Source organism: Populus nigra, chromosome 13 (assembly GCF_951802175.1).
Source record: "Populus nigra chromosome 13, ddPopNigr1.1, whole genome shotgun sequence".
NCBI lineage: Eukaryota > Viridiplantae > Streptophyta > Magnoliopsida > Malpighiales > Salicaceae > Populus > Populus nigra.
The window spans coordinates 4,217,747-4,234,611 of record NC_084864.1 but is presented as its reverse complement, the minus strand read 5'-3'; the positions used below and the strand labels follow the sequence as shown (position 1 = coordinate 4,234,611).

The window sequence follows — 16,865 nt, the reverse complement described above, 5'->3', positions numbered from 1 at the left end:
CCTCTATATTTATTCTTCAACATAGAAATTAACTAGAAAAATGTCGGGAAGGAATCATTAGGATTAGAAAAGGGAAAGATTTTCCAAAACTTCTCTAATTCTTCGACTATATATTGAATAAGGGATATGATCATGGTTTATTCTTTGACTTGGAAATTAACTAGAAAAATGCTCATATTGAGAATGTCATTTCCTAGTAAATAAAATAAACTTGGTTAGGTGAAGTTGTAGTAGTTGGTGATTTTGTTTGTACCTGCAACTGTAAAAGTGAAGGAATGAAATCATTAGTTATCATTTTCTTCGTCTCCATGATAGCTCAACTACAACTTCTTTTCGAGAAACCTAGAAAGGTTCAATGGCTCGATGGTCCAAGTTCTTGATTCCCTCCTTCATGCCTTGTCATCTCATTGAAAGCCTTCTTTCCCCCTCCTTTTCCTTGCTCTTGAAGCCCAAGAATTGTGTTATAAGCTGGCAGTAATGTTTGGGAACGAGGTTTAACTTGTATTTTTAAAAAATTTGAAATATATATTTTTTTTATTAAAATTTAATATGGTTTATATGTTTTGAATCGTTTTGATGTGCTGATATCAAAAATAATTTTTTAAAAATAAAAAAACATTATTAACATGTATTTTGACATGAAAAGTTATTTAAAAAATACCCGCAACCACACTACAAGCTCGAATTAGATAACATCCCGGTGAACACCAGTTCCAACCGGCAGCAGAAGTACCCCACCCTCAAGAATTTGCCACACAAAAAGGGACCATATCATTAATTGATTGATATACAGAGCATTATAGAAAAGCTATGCAAATCATATTTTTTAAAAATTTAAATTTTGTTTTTCATTAAAAGTTATATTTTTAATATTTTTAAATCGTTTTGAGGTATTCATCTTAAAATTATTTTATTAAAAATAAAAAAAATATTATTTTAATATATTTTTAAATAAAAAATATTTAAATAATAACTGCTAATACAATTAAAAAAAAAACACGGAACAAAAAGTGGGCAACCCGCATGACCAAATTCAGAATAAGAGGCACTCCGTACAATGAATTACATTACCTTAGATTTAACCATATGCCAACAATCCCCGGCTCAGATTTCTGCCATCAAGCAATCCTAAGGGCCCCAAACTCTGAGTCACAGCGGTGATGATGACTTTTGATCTCAGACTTGTATGCTCTAATTACGCTTTCAGCTAGCTGTGTTCAGGTAATTTCAATCTAGTTCAATGAGTTAATCTTGAGTGATAAATAATCATGAGGCTTAACCAGCTAGGTTTGTAAACATTTTAAGGCAGGAGTGTAAGAAAAACTGTACTTAATGAAGACATGAATCATATTAAATAAAAGATAAAATAAAATTGATCGTAAAATTATATATATTATTGGTTATTGGGTTAGATTTGGCTCGTATATAAAAAAATAAACATGATTTAAATATTTAGAGAAATTATTAAAAAAAATAACTATTTTTTCTAAATTTATATATAAAGGCATGACTTGCATTAAACGATGCAAGAATAGAAGCATAATAATTCTTTTTCTTTTTCTTATCGATTTATAAGGAAGGATATTCTTACCGTAAAATATCTATATTGTTCTCGTAATTAAAATAACACTAGAACAATTAATCCAATAATAAGAAACCGAATTCTCATATGACAATAAATTTCCTTTAAATCTATATATATGAACATGATTGATTATGGGAGAATCTTCTTCTATCCAAGGTGCTTTTATTCAAAACTTGAATGAGATCGTCAGGTTATGTCTATCAAATCGCAAAGCACTAAGAGCTATAATGGGAGCATATGATAAAGATGTTGATTTTTATCCATCCTCACCCATATAATTCCCGTCTTGAAGCATGCTTTACTTTCCCGGTGCTCATCTCAAAGATCGAAGAGCGCAAGGTAACTTCAATCATAAGAAGTTTTAGGTTCTAGACGTCCTGTTGCATCCCTTTCTGTGATTTTTCATGATATGTTTTCCAGAGACGTCCATGGCTTCTTATTGATAGTCTTTGCCATCGCATACATTTGAACACATGCCTCTCATCTTTACCAAATTAATCGCATTTCTATAAACTATCATAATAAGAGACCAATTCGCCTTGATTGACATTGTTTTTCTTTCTTCTTTTGTCAATTGTGGACTATAGGATGTTTGTTTTTGGCAAGTTTTGACCAAAGCTAGAAGGTATGAAATTCAACCATCACAACCACTTTGTTATGATTCAGAGCATAGGTATAAATCCTGGATTGGCCTGACGGGTCAACCTGAAACCCGACTGACATGGGATCTAGATCGATTCAAGTTAAAGAAAAAAAAAACTTCATTGATTTAGTCAAAACTTCAGATCAATCTGATCTACCCAGATCTGATCCAATCAAAACTTGATCCTTAATCTGTTGATTTTTTTTTAAAATAAAAATAAAATTAAGAGATCGACCAACTTCACCACCCGATAATTGTCCGCTGATAATTCTATTTATGCTTCAGAAACTATATGCTATAGGAGCCAAGATCAAATATTTTAGAAACTTCTTTTTCCTAAGATAAGGGTAGGTTCTTTTCAAGCCGGTTGACAGCACATAATTCAACCAAAATGCAACCTAACCGTGTTGAATTTAAAGCCCACGCCCAAAAAAGGCATTACGTGATCACATAATATACACACAACCAAAGTCTCATCCATTTCATTTACTTCGCCATCTTCATTCAATGTTCATCTAGCCGATTTCCAGACACCAAAACCATGAAACTCAACTGCTTTTGTATCATTTTACCGGCGGATTTCGAAGAAATCAAGCCATTTGATCAGCCCCAAATCCGACCACCTGTGCATGATGATGTCAAAAAGCGCCAACACTGCGGCTGCGGGAGGCAAATACTTCATGTCCTAGGTGATTCATTACGCCGGTTACATGAATCGAAATGGATTGGTTGTTTTCAGGACGATAAACCAAGTAAACAGCAGTCTGGTCCGTTTCATGACCTGGAAGGAATTCAAATATCTGAGAAGGTTGGTGGTGATAATCCAAGGATATTCAGCTATGCTGAACTTTATATAGGGTCTAAAGGGTTTTGTGAAAATGAGGTTCTTGGAAGTGGAGGTTTTGGAAAGGTTTATAGAGCAGTTTTACCAAGTGATGGTACTGTTGTTGCAGTCAAATGCTTGGCTGAGAGAGGGGAACAGTTTGAGAAGACTTTTGAAGCTGAGTTGGTTGCTGTGGCTCAACTGCGGCACAGGAATCTTGTCAGGCTAAGAGGGTGGTGTGCTCATGAAGACCAGTTGTTCTTGGTTTATGACTACATGCCTAACCGCAGCCTGGACAGGGTTCTGTTTAGAAGGCCTGAAAACCTGAAAGCGGAACCCCTTGCTTGGGAACGAAGAAGGAAGATAGTCAGCGGCTTGGCAGCAGCGTTGCATTATCTCCACGAACAATTGGAGACTCAGATCATTCACCGGGATGTGAAGACAAGCAATGTCATGCTTGACTCCCATTATAATGCCCGACTTGGTGACTTCGGCTTGGCGCGGTGGTTAGAACATGAACTTGAGTATCAAATCCGGACACCTTCAATGAAAAATCACCAGTTTCGCTTGGCTGAATCAACCAGAATTGGTGGCACTATCGGTTATTTATCACCCGAGAGCTTCCAGAAACGAAGTGTCGCTACTGCTAAATCTGATGTTTTCAGCTTTGGAATTGTTGTGTTAGAGGTGGCGTCTAGGAGGCGGGCAGTGGATCTGACGTATCCTGATGATCGGATCATTTTGCTTGACTGGATAAGGGGGTTGTCCGATGAAGGGAAGCTTTTACAAGCAGCGGATAATAGGCTTCCAGATGGGTCTTTTGGGCTTTCTGATATTGAACGCCTGATTCATCTGGGGCTTCTATGCACACTCCACAACCCGCAACTTCGGCCTAACATGAAATGGGTTGTGGAAGCACTTTCTGGCAACATTTTGGGCAAACTGCCACCTCTTCCATCATTTCGGTCTCATCCTAGATACATAGCTATATCACCTGCAAGCACTAGCATAAGCAAAACCAACACCACCGCGACCACCTCCGTTCCAAGTTCTGACATGACAATCTCGTTCACTTCATCAGCGTATGTCACAGCTACGGAAGAAACTATGTATGCAACAGCAGAATTTGAGAGTAGTAATAAACTGAGCTCTTCTAAGTCGAACAACAGAAGTCACCGGCAAAATGCTTTCTTTATGGTGGAAACTCCCAGGGAAATATCCTACAAGGAAATCATTTCTGCTACAAATAATTTCTCGGACTCACAAAGGGTAGCAGAGGTGGACTTTGGAACTGCTTACTATGGCATCCTTGAAGATGGCCATCAAGTCTTGGTGAAGAGACTTGGCATGACCCAATGCCCTGCAATACGCGTGCGATTTTCAACTGAACTCCTAAACTTAGGCAGGCTCCGCCACCGCAACCTGATACAACTCCGTGGATGGTGCACAGAACATGGAGAGATGCTTGTCGTCTATGATTATTCAGCAAGTCGCCTGATGAGTCACCTTCTTTTCCATCATGACAACAGAATTGGGCATTCTATTCTACAATGGCGGCACAGATATAACATCATCAAGTCTCTTGCTGCTGCAATTCTTTATCTTCATGAGGAGTGGGATGAGCAAGTTATCCACAGGAATATTACTACCTCTTCTATCATTCTTGATCCAGACATGAATCCGAGACTTGGTAACTTTGCACTTGCCGAATTCTTGGCAAGAAATGATCATGCCCATAAAGCAGCTGCAAAAGAAAATAAATCAGTCCGTGGAATCTTTGGTTACATGTCTCCCGAGTACATGGAATCTGGTGAGGCAACCCCAATGGCTGATGTGTATAGCTACGGTGTGGTGGTTCTGGAGGTGGTCAGTGGACAAATGGCAGTTGATTTTCGGAGACCAGAGGTGCTCTTGGTTCTTAGAGTTCATGAATTTGAGACACAGAAGAGACCAATGGAGGATCTGGCTGATATAAGGTTGAACCGTGAATATGATCATGAAGAATTGATCAGAATCGTCAAATTGGGGATTGCATGCACCAGGTCCAACCCAGAATTAAGGCCAAGCATTAGGCAGATTGTAAGGATACTTGACGGAAACGATCAATGGTTCATGGAAGGAGGGAAAAGGAAGGAAAGCAGAGAAGAATGGAGACAAAACAATGCTAGTTCTTTGTCATTGATTAGAAGAATCCAAGCTCTGGGGATTAAGTGAGTAGAGTGTCAGTGACAACTAGATAGTCACTATAGGTTTCTGCGGAGATTGATAGTTCTTTCCCTTCCTGTAACTTCTGTGTACTATCAATGTATATGCTTTGCTTTTCAATAGGCTACCATGATTTTTTTTTTCATTAGAATCTAGTAACGCTGCAGTTATAGCTTCTTGCCATAACCACCCCTACGCTGGCTTTCCATACACAGTACTTGCAATACAACCTAGACAGAAGAGGAAGACCAGAATCATGAAAGGAAAATAAAAATGATCCCCAAAGCCTATAAGGTGAGGACGAGAAAGAAATGAACCCTTAATTTATCCGGGTGATTCATAGAGCATATGAGAAACGTTAACTGTCACCACAAATATTACATGCACAATTGAGCATGGCAGAGGAGCGACAGCTTTGAATAATACACTTGGATGATTTATAAATGCTTCAACCTGACCTCATATTCGACAGTTATCCAGCTCAAATTCTTGTGCCTGGTTTGACTTCCCTTCTCAGGAATTTCTTCGTCAGCATCAATCCTAATCCAGTTGATTAAAGAAGAGAGGAACTCCCTGAAACTGACCTTCCCATTCCTGTCCCAGTCCATTTCTTCTGCATATATTCACAGGAATCTCCAAGAGGATGGTTTAAGGATTTTAAAACAACTGGAACTACAAGTCAAAAGTAGAAATATATCATGTGAAAGAGATAGAACTAATTCTGGATCCGGTGATGTGTGCTGGGGATTTTTCCCAAGGAGAATCCTCTTTGAATGCTTTGATCATCTCTTTCTTTTACAGCTTCCCATTACCATTCTTATCCAAGAATAAGAAAGCTTCTATAATTGTATCGAAAGTGGCCTGAAGCTCTGGGGAACCCATCTTTGATGTCTGAAACAAAACCCTCAGGCCATCATATATGGGTGATCACAATAAGTTGACGTCTTTAAGTCAAACATATGAATGAAGATAAAGTCAAGTTTAAGGTGGATGCTCTTGGGAGGAGAGGATGAATGTTCTACTAGGAGATAGATGACTTCAATGAACATTGAACTCATTGAATTGTCAATGTCGCAGGAGTGGAAAAGATCCTCAACTTCCTCCTCTTTTAAAGTGAGTGTCAGCTTTTGTAAGCATTTTTTGAGTTCCTCAAGGTCAATAGATCCATTTACATCTTCATCTATGAGGAGGATATAGAGAGTCAATATGCAGAAAAAGTCCACCATTGCATCTCAGGGAACAGAAAAGCAACCTTGTTTAAACTCACCATACTGTTCAAATACCCCTCTGATGTGTTTCAGTTCTTCATTAAACTGAGGAAACCACAAGATTAGTATATTCATCCAGCCTCTTATATTTGTTTGGTGATCCACAATGGCAAAACATCCCTCCTGTTTTAGATGACAAGGACTTGAAAGAAGGGAAAGGGTGGGATGTGCCTTGAAAACTAGACACAAGGAGGAATCAAAATGCAGGCTCAACAAAAGAGTTAAGACATAAGATCTGTTTAATTTACTAATTTCACAAAGATCTTTTAATGCATATTAAACATAATTTAATCCCTTTCTTTTCCTTCTCTCTAGCTATGTTGCTTCATTCAAAGGTAACAATACTTCTTTCTAAATGCTACTAAAACGAAGCTGCATTATGCAGGCCAATATCAGTCAATAGACTTGACTGTGATGAAAGCTTAAAGCTAAAGAAAAAGAACAAAAAAAAAAAGCTTATTTATTATTTGTTCCTGAATTAGCATGAATTCATATCAGGATAATTGAATGCATTTCAACAAAATAAAATCTTATATGTAGGTTACTATATGACAAATCTGGCATTAGCTCTCAAATGAGTATGAACCCTACCCTCAACCATCTGCATGTTTGAAATTGTTCAAGCAAAACTGCTACTTGGAAAAACCAAGGAAAAGGCAATGAATGAAAATTCTATCAAGAGAATTCCTTCCTTGAGTGATTCCTTGCCGTTCTTTCGAAAACCTAAATGCAGCTTATAAGGACATCTTAGTTCTGATATATGGATTTCTATTGTCTGCTTTCTCAGTTTAGCAAAGCTTGTTCTACTGTACCATCAATGGATAATGTAGCACTCTACAATGAAATAGATTCTGGAGCACTGGTCACATAACATGAAAGTGATGGCACCTCAACAGGCATCATATTTCACGAAAGAACAAGAAGAGAACTGAAATAGACAGATAGAGAAAAGGAGCAATTATAGAATATCAGTACAAGAGAAGGGAGAAAATCAGAGAACATGACAACAATAGCATGCAAGGATCAGGAAAGCTGATAAATGTACTGACAGTATTAACTCACTCAGTGAAAATGAGTTAAATAGGCAAAATTAAAGCTTTCAAAGTTAATCTACAGGCAGAAGCTTTCTTGCATTAATTTTCCACATTCTTTGGATTTTTTTTTCTTCTTTTGTTGGATATCTACAAAATCCCTTAGTCCAGAAAAAAATATTAGCAAGTACCAAGAAAGAAAAGCAAGAAAATAAACTAAGAGATAAGATTTACCCAGTGAGTCTGTCATGCCTGCAAGTGAGAGAAAGGAGGCAGCTGGTTGCCCCAAGAGAGTAAAGGAGTTGAGGTACAGTTCATAAAGGAGAAAAGGAGCATTTGATTGTCTTGAAAGAAAAAGAGGGCACAAAAAAATAGTTCAGAATAAGCAAAATGAAGTGCTTTACTGTGGACATGCCATCATGGCTTCCACAACAAATGCAGAGCCAGAAAATACTTTACTTTTCTCTCTCTCAATTGAATATTCAAATACTGTCAAGGTAAGAAAGAATAAAGCTTTTTCTTGGATTTAAGTCTTGTCATACCGATGTTCAAGTATTGAAGCTATCCTATCTGGTTCCCATGGAAATAAGTCACCGAATTTTCATGTAGAATTTTAATATGAAAATTCTACATGCTTGCAGACATAAATTTGTTCCAAAGCTAAAAAAAAAATTCATTTAATTCACAGGCACATGAAAGTTGGAATTAAATATGTCCCTTGAAGAGAGGAAGGGAGGGAGGGGAGGAAGCACCCGTCGTTTTGTGAATTCTCAAGCAGAGAAGAAAAGTTCTTTTTTTCTACCACTAATTATCCCTTGACGGCCTGAACTTTTAGCATTCATCAACTTTTGTAAGATGTTCAAGTATTGAGTGTTGAGCCATAACAAATACATCTTCAAGAATTTGGACAGACAAATTTGCAGCCTTTCGCAACCTCGTCCATCTACGCACAGTTGGCAATGGTCAACGTTAGAAGTGGAAGACAACGGGAATAATTAAACCTCAATTCAACTCTATATATACATTGCCAACTTTTCAATGCCATCTTGAAAGGCAAGCTGGATAAATGAATAGCATGCCACTCGTTTTGCAGAAAGGGAGAGTTCCAAGTTATAAGAAAATGATATCCTCTAACTCAAAAGATCTGAGAATATACAGGCCACTGATGATATAGTTGATTAAGACTTGACATTTAGATCAGCTAGACAGCTAAAAAAAGAAACAAAGAAGTTTCTGTTTCTAAGATGGAAATGCCTTGCTATTCATCCAAAATATTACTCATTGACCATTCTACTTCTTGCCGAATGTTGCCTTCGAAGGGCAATGAATCTCCATTACCAAGCACAGGCCTTGATCTTTTCTTCGTGGAAGCAACTTGTGAGCCCACACCCATGGGAGAAACTGGGCTACTAGTTGAGGTCAAGCAGCTTTCGACAGAGCAATCACCAATGCGAGCAGGCACATTGGAAGCATTTCTGTTCCCTAAAGCAGCAGCAAGTTCAGATAAGGAAGGCATTTTCATGGTATCAAGAGGGGCAATTCCTGCACATTCATTGGAAACCTTGATTGCTAATTCAGAAAGCTCTTCCCTAGCAGCTTCAAGTCCTGCAGTTGCAACAGCCTGGTCATTCAGAGCTTTACAAGCTTTCTCGAGTATTGACTGTAAGTATTTCCCCTGAGCTTCAATGCGAAGTTGGAGATGATGTTGCACCTGCTTATGGTAAAACCCTTAGAAAGATCTTAAAATTTCAAAATCATTGCCGAGACACTGAGCTACTTGGATTAAAGACAAATTTCTAGAAGTGAAAAAAGGAGTCTCACCTTTGAGGGAAAAGTTATAATTATTTTAGCTTGTAATAAACCACCGGTAAAAGCTTTTTCTCCAGGAATACAGAGGAATTGTTGCCACGAGCCTGGCTCGCCATGAGCCCACACTCACAAAGTGGTGGGTCCCAATATTCATGAAAGTGGGCACATGGTGAACCGGTCTCACCTAATATCTTCTCCCTCAAATGAGGTTACATTTCTATACTTTTTAATTAATCTTTTCTTGGAGTTGATTAGATAGTGATAAGCTTGGACCGTTGAGGCTTTAACTTGTCTCATGCATAATTAAAAAAAAGAGGCTAACTCATTGCAACTTAGATGTTCCAGTTCTAACTTCTATGTTATCCCAAAAGTCCAAAAGCCACATAAATGAATACTAACCTCCAGCTGCTCATGCAATCTTCGTTGGACTTCCATCTGCACTCTCAAAGCCTCAGTAACCTGGTAACCACTGTTTGAAAGATAAAAGGCAGTAAAGATTGGAACACAAGGAGAGATGGAACAAGTTTGACATGTTTAGGGTCGAGACAGCATACTCATTCAGATCCTGCGCAATCATTCTTGATGATGCGGATGTTGATGAACCAGTATCCTGACTTTCTGCAACTGATGGTGCAATCCCAACTACACGTCATTCCTTATATCAGTAAGTTTTCAACCACAGCAATTTACCACCAGAAGCAGTTCATCTATGGTACCCAAGGTATGAAAATTTTGGTAAAAAAAAAGTGTTGTGCATGTGCATTTACAATTGATGCTAGATAGAAAATTAATGTGCAGACATTTGCCAATATGGTAATACACAGAATAATAATAAAAAAAAAACATGCAGCTGGCAGGAAAAAAGGTAGAGGAGTTCACAAATTGAAGAATAGTCTTATGCCCCTGGGAAGCCCTCAATAGAAAAGATAAAAGAAAACAGCTAATAAAAAGGTTCTAAAGAAAAGAGGTCAATACCATCCTTGGAGTTATCAGTTGATTCCTTGCAGGACTGCTTTCCCAACCGGTATTTCTGCAAGTACAAATGTTAACTAGAGGAAAGAGCATGAAATCATATGAAGCTAAAACCTAGAAGATCAAAAAGAATAAAGAGAGACAACGGTTTCAGCAGACCTGTAGGTGAGATTTCAAGTGATAAAGGGTGAGGCCTTTTACCCCCATTGTTCTCATAATTGTCTTTGGTGTTGCTTCTGCAATTCATATTGAGAAAACAAAACAAAAACTTCAATTAGCAAATCGACATGATTGTGTGCCTACAAAATGAAGTATAGTAAGTAGTCTGTAAAGTCATCTGACAAATGGAGGTTGCCTTATAAATGTTTCTTCAAAATTGAGATGTCAATGTGCTACACTTTGTTCATGTACAAATCAGTTAGGAGCCAAAGACATGCTGAGGAACAAAATGATGTTCCTATTAAGTTCCTAATGTCACTAGAACAGAACAACAATATTTTTAACAAAAACATGCTTCGAAACCACGATACTGGAGGGACAATATCTCAAGCATGAACAATCCCTGGTAACTTGTACCAATTCTTAGCTATCAATATCCTATTGAAAAAGCATAGTTTCTAATAAGCAGGCCATTTACAGATTCCTGTCTATCATTTGACAACAAACTACAATGCAAGCATGTGCGTGACTCAGAACGCCAAGGCAAGAGTTGGTTCCTTTGGTTAAGGAACTCTACATTGGCCTATTATGCATTGTATTGAAATGGTAGCTGCCTCATGCAATGGAAATCTCTTACAAGTTCTTACAATTATAGGTTGCAACAGCATGGGCCTACCATCCAAAAGTGTAAATTGGAGTTGCTTTCGGGATAACCAACTCTGATTTGCAATTTCAAGAACTTCCCCACAGACACAATGGGGGACTTTGAACGTCACAATACTACCAAGACCCATCGAAGATTTCAGCACTCGTCTTATTATGCCTTCTGAAAATGGTTTATTTCACAACTCCTGGCGTTTTCTAGCTTCCTCATATTTCGTACTTCTCATACTAGAGGCAGCTGCTGCACCAATGGCAGGTTGGTGAAAAATGGTAAAATCACCATAGCAGCCTGGTCAAGGTGGCTTTGTTTTACCGGAAGTATAGTGATTCCAGACTAGCAAGGAGATCAATTAAATTCCATAGTTGATACTAGTAATGGGGCCCTACTAGAAGTACTAGAATTCAATCCTCCATGACAAGTAAGCTCAACATTTTCATTTAGAAAGAAATAAAATAATTATATCGCATAGTGATTTAAACTTTTTAGAAATAGGAGCAAAGATCTTGCATGATGCTGCTTTGACTGCTATTATAGATAGTAAAAGCTTGGTATTTCTTTGTGAAATCTCCATTCAAAAACAGAACCACAAATTTTTACAAATTTAATACTCCCAAATAATAGAATATTCTTTCCTAGACAAGGACAAGCTGCTATAGTTCATCTAATTTGTCCTTTTAGTTGTATTTTCAAGTAGGTGAAATACATGAAAAACATGTAGTGCACAATAACCAGAAAATAAACACAAACATTAAAAGAATAAAAGCATATGAGATCAAGGCAGCTTAGACAGCTAGTCAATCAAAAACAACTAAACAACGAAAGAGAAATCTTCTCACGCTAAAATTATGATAATCGTTCTAAATTAAACCATACTAAAGAAATTTAACTGGCAGGCCATCTCAAGTTTTCTTAAGCAACATACTCATTAAAAACACTTGACCTAACAATACACATTAAAAACATTTGACCTAACAAAGACAAAAATAAACACATAAAACTATTTGGTAAAAACAAATAGCCGGAATAAACCCTCCAGTGAATAATAGGAAAAAAGGGGCCTCCTTTAATCACTCAATACATCATCAACAATAGGGGTTAATCACATCCAGAACCACCACATCAATTACTATAATCACATCTGAAAACATATCCTAAAATATTAAAAAAAAAAATTAACTACAAAACCCAGTGAATATTTCAAGCACTAATTAACCAGACTGAGAATCAAAACCCACATTTCTTTCAAAGAAACAGAAAAAAAAAGACCCTTTTCACCAACTAAATAAACCCCAGAACGCATTTCAAGTACATCACATAGTGAAAACAAACATTCTTCACACAAAGCATCACAAAATAACCATTTTTACACTTTCAAGCGAATAAAATAGAAACTTTAAGGCAATAAAACCACATTCAAGAAAAAAGCAAAGACACACACACAAAAGCTAAAACAGCTCATAAATTGAAACAAAGAAACAAACACAAAGAAAAAAAATAAATAAAATGAAGTAGTAGTAGTTACTGTCAGGTCCACCAAGTTGAGTAACAGCATCAACAAATCTCTCATGTAACTCAGCAGTCCAGCGGAGCCTTGGCTTTGGATCCGTAGTGAGAACCAAGCACGCATCCCCAGGCAGATTAATTCCATCTAATGAAGCTTGAAAGTCCCCATGTCCATCCAAAGGCAGTGAGTGTATTGCAGAGTACATTCTTGAATACCCTTTAAATATTTTCCAAAAAAAGTGTCATAAAATGGTGAAATGGTGCCCAAGATCCGATTTTTGGGTTCCTTTCGGGGCTTCGGAGCCCCGACTTTGAGGTCAGAAAAAAGAGGATGTCTATGCGTGTGTTGGTATTCCAGAGAGAGAGAGAGAGAGAGGTGAGCGTCTGCAAGTTATTGTTTTTATGAGAGAGAGAGAGAGAGAGAGAGAGAGAGGTGTTTTTAAGACAGCGATTTGTACATTGTGTTTTTGTATGTCTGAACAGAGAGATGCGTGTAGTTGAGATGTGATTGTGGTAGCTTGTTGGCTGTGTTTGAACTACATATCGTGGCTTAAAGGTTTTTTTTTTTAGAAATATATTATAATAATATTTTTTTAATTTTTAAAAATTATTTTTAATTTCAATATATAGAACAATCTAAAAATATAAAATAAATAAATTCTTTTAAAAATATTTTTAAAAACAAATAAAATATTATAATAGGCAAAACATCTCATAAATTTTTATCCCATCTAATCTTCAATTAATAAGTTATTTTTTATAAATTCATTTACAAAAATCTCAAATACATCAATCATAACTATATAATTAGACTCTAATCAAGAGCTGATTTGAAATTTGAGTTACAAGTTACTTGAATTAATTCCAATTAATTGTAAAACAAGATTATTTTAAGGGTTTTTTAAAACAAAACAAAACAATATTATTTTAGATTTTTAAAACAAAATTAAAAAATTTCTTTTAAAATTGACTCAACCAAATCTTACTCAAAATAGTGAAGCTAATTGAGACATAATTCGACCCATCAAATAATTCCAAATTTGACAAGTCGATATATACTCTCATTAAAAAACATTCATACCAGACTTGAAATCTACATATTACAAAATCATTATACAACTTCTTCTCAGATTTAATAATTATAATCTAGATTAGAGATGAGTAAAAAAATTAAAAAAACTGATTAAATTGGGAAAATAAAAAAAATAACCAAAAAAACTGAACTGTGAAAAACAATCGATTAAAATTTTGAAAAACCTACCGGCTCGATTTCAGTTTTATAAGTCTGAAACCGAAAAAACCGAACTTAACCGAACCCAAACCGGAAAAAAACCAAGCCAAACTAAAAAAACCGAGCCAAACCAGAAAAACCGAGCCAAAACCAGTTCAAACTGGGTTTTATCCTAAAAACCGAACCAAACAAAAATAATCACCACAAATTTAGATTCAAAATTAATACATTTTCGAAAAAGTTGTCAACCTCATGTAAATCCACATTCTCAAGCACATAACTATAGAGGGAAGGAAGTAAACTCGTTCATCATAGAAGCCACCCACATATGGAGATAATTCTTTTTATTTCTTTTTTAATGTTTTTATAAAGGTTCCTTTTTTGGTGTGTGGTGCGTAGGAAAGGTGTGGTGTGGAGTGTACTTTGTGTATGTGAAGGCAAATAGGAGGGAACATCTCCAGTTGCCACATCATGGTGTCGTCTGCTTGTTTCTGTTGGTTTTGATGGGTTCTTATTTTGTTCTTCGGTCCTTTTCCTTTCTTTTCTAGGGAATTTCATTTTTAGGCCATGCATGAAGTAATTATTGTAATTATTAGAGGAGGAGTGGAGCTAAGTTGAGGAGTGGGACCATGGCACCACAAATCTTGAAAATATTTACATTTTATTTCTGTATTTTTTGCTTTTTTTTTAAATACCCTTCCATTTAAAGTTTGGAGTGTTTGGCAATGCGGTCAAAAAAAATATTTATTTAAAATTTAAAAATTATTTTAATATTTTTAAATTATTTTGATGTGTTGATGTTAAAAATAAATTTTAAAAAATTAAAAAATTATTTTAATGTTTCTTCAAGAAAAAAACATTTCAAAACGCAACTTTTATTATACTCTTAAATATCTTTATTTTATAGAAAACACATGGAATGCCCTCTATATATATATATATATATATATATATAGATTTCACACTAGAGCTTTTAATCATTAGAGCATTGACAAATTGATACATGTTATATGAATATAATCTCTTGGCTGGCTAGGTGGATGGTTTCAATTATTTTAGATCATGTCTAGAAACTTTGATTTGAAATATAATGGGATGTTTAGAGTGTGGTAGTGACTATTTTTTAAAATATTTTTTATTTAAAAATATATCAGAATAATATTTTTTATTTTTTTAAAAAATAATTTTTGATATTAGCACATCAAAACAACAACAAAAAACATAAAAATAATAATTTTAAACAAGAAAAATTCAAATTTAACCGTGTCCTCAAACACATGCTAAATATGTTCTTAATTTTATTTGAAAAATATTTTATCAAGAAATGGAAGTATAATATAAATTTGATTTTATATTTGGAAAAGTCCGAATATATAATTCACATTACCTATAATCTCAAATATATGGGCTAAATAATGTTGAAGGGTATAACTCAACTGTTCAGGTCTTAAGTTTGCTCTCTAGAGGTCACCAACTAGAGTCTCACAAACCTCATGACCACTGGAGACTTATATGGTCGTTAACTTCATGACATGTGGGATTAATCGAGATACGCGCAAACTGACTCGAACACCCACGTGTGTGTGTGTGTAGACACACACATGGGTAAATGTTGTTCACACATAATATTGTTCATCCTCTCACTTTTTACTATGGATATATTGTTAAAAAATTTTCCTTTTTATTTTTTTTTTGGTCCTTAAAGTTGTTTTTATGTGATTGCATCATTTTTGGTCAATTTAAGGACAATTGAGTCAAATTTGTTGACAAAGGATAAAATTGAAAGATAAAGGACCAAAATAGAAAAGACTCTATAAATAGATGATGGTTTTAAATTTCATACAAAATATTTATTTTAGTCCTCAAACTTTACAAGCTATATATATTTAGTACAAAAGTTCATATTTATTATTTTTTAATCTCTGGTTTGTGAAAGGAGAGAGAAAAATCACTGAAATTCAGCAATAGAGAGAGAAAATCAATGTTGTCACCGATTCTTGTTGTCAAAATGTTCGATCTTGGTGTTAAACGAGGTTTCATTTATGTGATTTTTAACCTTGAAATGTTTTAAAAAACCACATCTAATCTCAAGAAGATTTTTTATTTCATGTTTATTTTGGGTTTTTGTGTGTTTTTTGTTTAAGGTCATTTATGTGGGTTTTAAAGGTGTTTATGCTTTTTTGTAGGTGTTTTGAATCAAAAATAAATTAAAAATAAGTTTTTGTATAAAAAAACATATACATTGTTTTTCTAGCGACTAATATATGGAGTCCCAAAACACCTGTAGTCTTGATTTTTTTTCTCTTCAAAATATAGTTAGTAGACCCCATTTGCAACCCACTCTTCCTTTATTGGGCCAAAAGCTGGCATTTGTTTTTTTTTTTTTTTTTAAAAGCATGCTTTTTTATATGTATTTTTTCAATATTTCTTTAAATTATATTTCAATTAATATTTATTTTTTCTGATTTTTTTATTTTTTGTATTTAGCTTTTCTTAAATAGTGATTTTTTTATTTTATTTTGCATGCATTTAATTTTTTTAAGAGGTTATTCTAATTCATTTGTGATTTTTTTTATGTTATATATAATTGAACTTTATTTTTAAAAGTAAAAAATATTTATTTTTAAAAATAATACTTCTAAGAAGTGCAACATTGCATGATATCTTTTTTCATTGATTTTATTCAATTATTTTTATATGTGTGTTTATTTCCACTATTATTTCATTAAATAAAAAAATAAATTTTATTAAACATAGTCATTGAACATAATCGGATAAATAATTCATGTTGTGGAATCAAATATCTTGATCTACTTTCACCTCTTGACTTTTCTAAATACGTATTTGATTATCACTAATGATTTTCTTTTCATTTATTGAAACAAATTATTTTCAACTTATTTAGTTAAATGTGTTCGTAAGATTTTTTTTTATTTATGGAAAAAAAACATATTGAAAAAGACTGCATGTTC

The 16,865-nt window shown here is 34.9% G+C and overlaps 3 protein-coding genes across 5 annotated transcripts; 1 reads left to right on the top strand and 2 right to left on the bottom strand.

The window, feature by feature from the left end:
• The first annotated feature begins 2,572 nt into the window (after positions 1 to 2,572).
• LOC133671583 (receptor like protein kinase S.2-like) lies at positions 2,573 to 5,401 on the top strand. The gene has a single exon (XM_062092372.1). The coding sequence runs from the start codon at positions 2,770 to 2,772 to the stop codon at positions 5,263 to 5,265; it is 2,496 nt and encodes an 831-aa protein (XP_061948356.1). The 5' UTR covers positions 2,573 to 2,769; the 3' UTR covers positions 5,266 to 5,401.
• A 158-nt stretch (positions 5,402 to 5,559) lies between these two features.
• On the bottom strand, positions 5,560 to 8,130 carry LOC133671584 (probable calcium-binding protein CML22). Of its 3 annotated transcripts, none has more exons than XR_009834321.1 (3): positions 7,790 to 8,130; positions 6,524 to 7,452; positions 5,560 to 6,436 (listed from the first exon to the last, which is right to left on the bottom strand). XR_009834321.1 is itself a non-coding variant. In XM_062092373.1 (3 exons), exons 1-3 carry the CDS (start codon positions 7,803 to 7,805, stop codon positions 6,162 to 6,164), a joined length of 471 nt encoding a protein of 156 aa, XP_061948357.1. In that variant the 5' UTR covers positions 7,806 to 8,102; the 3' UTR covers positions 5,560 to 6,161. The 3 variants fall into 3 exon arrangements, 1 of the variants encoding a protein (XP_061948357.1); XR_009834323.1 differs by having other exon boundaries at positions 6,524 to 6,647; positions 7,790 to 8,122; XM_062092373.1 differs by having other exon boundaries at positions 6,524 to 6,703; positions 7,790 to 8,102.
• A 535-nt stretch (positions 8,131 to 8,665) lies between these two features.
• On the bottom strand, positions 8,666 to 13,174 carry LOC133671285 (protein PHR1-LIKE 3-like). Its single transcript, XM_062092009.1, has 6 exons — positions 12,682 to 13,174; positions 10,496 to 10,572; positions 10,340 to 10,394; positions 9,919 to 10,006; positions 9,764 to 9,833; positions 8,666 to 9,266 (listed from the first exon to the last, which is right to left on the bottom strand). The coding sequence occupies exons 1-6, from the start codon at positions 12,866 to 12,868 to the stop codon at positions 8,814 to 8,816; spliced, it is 930 nt and encodes a 309-aa protein (XP_061947993.1). The 5' UTR covers positions 12,869 to 13,174; the 3' UTR covers positions 8,666 to 8,813.
• Positions 13,175 to 16,865: the final 3,691 nt, after the last annotated feature.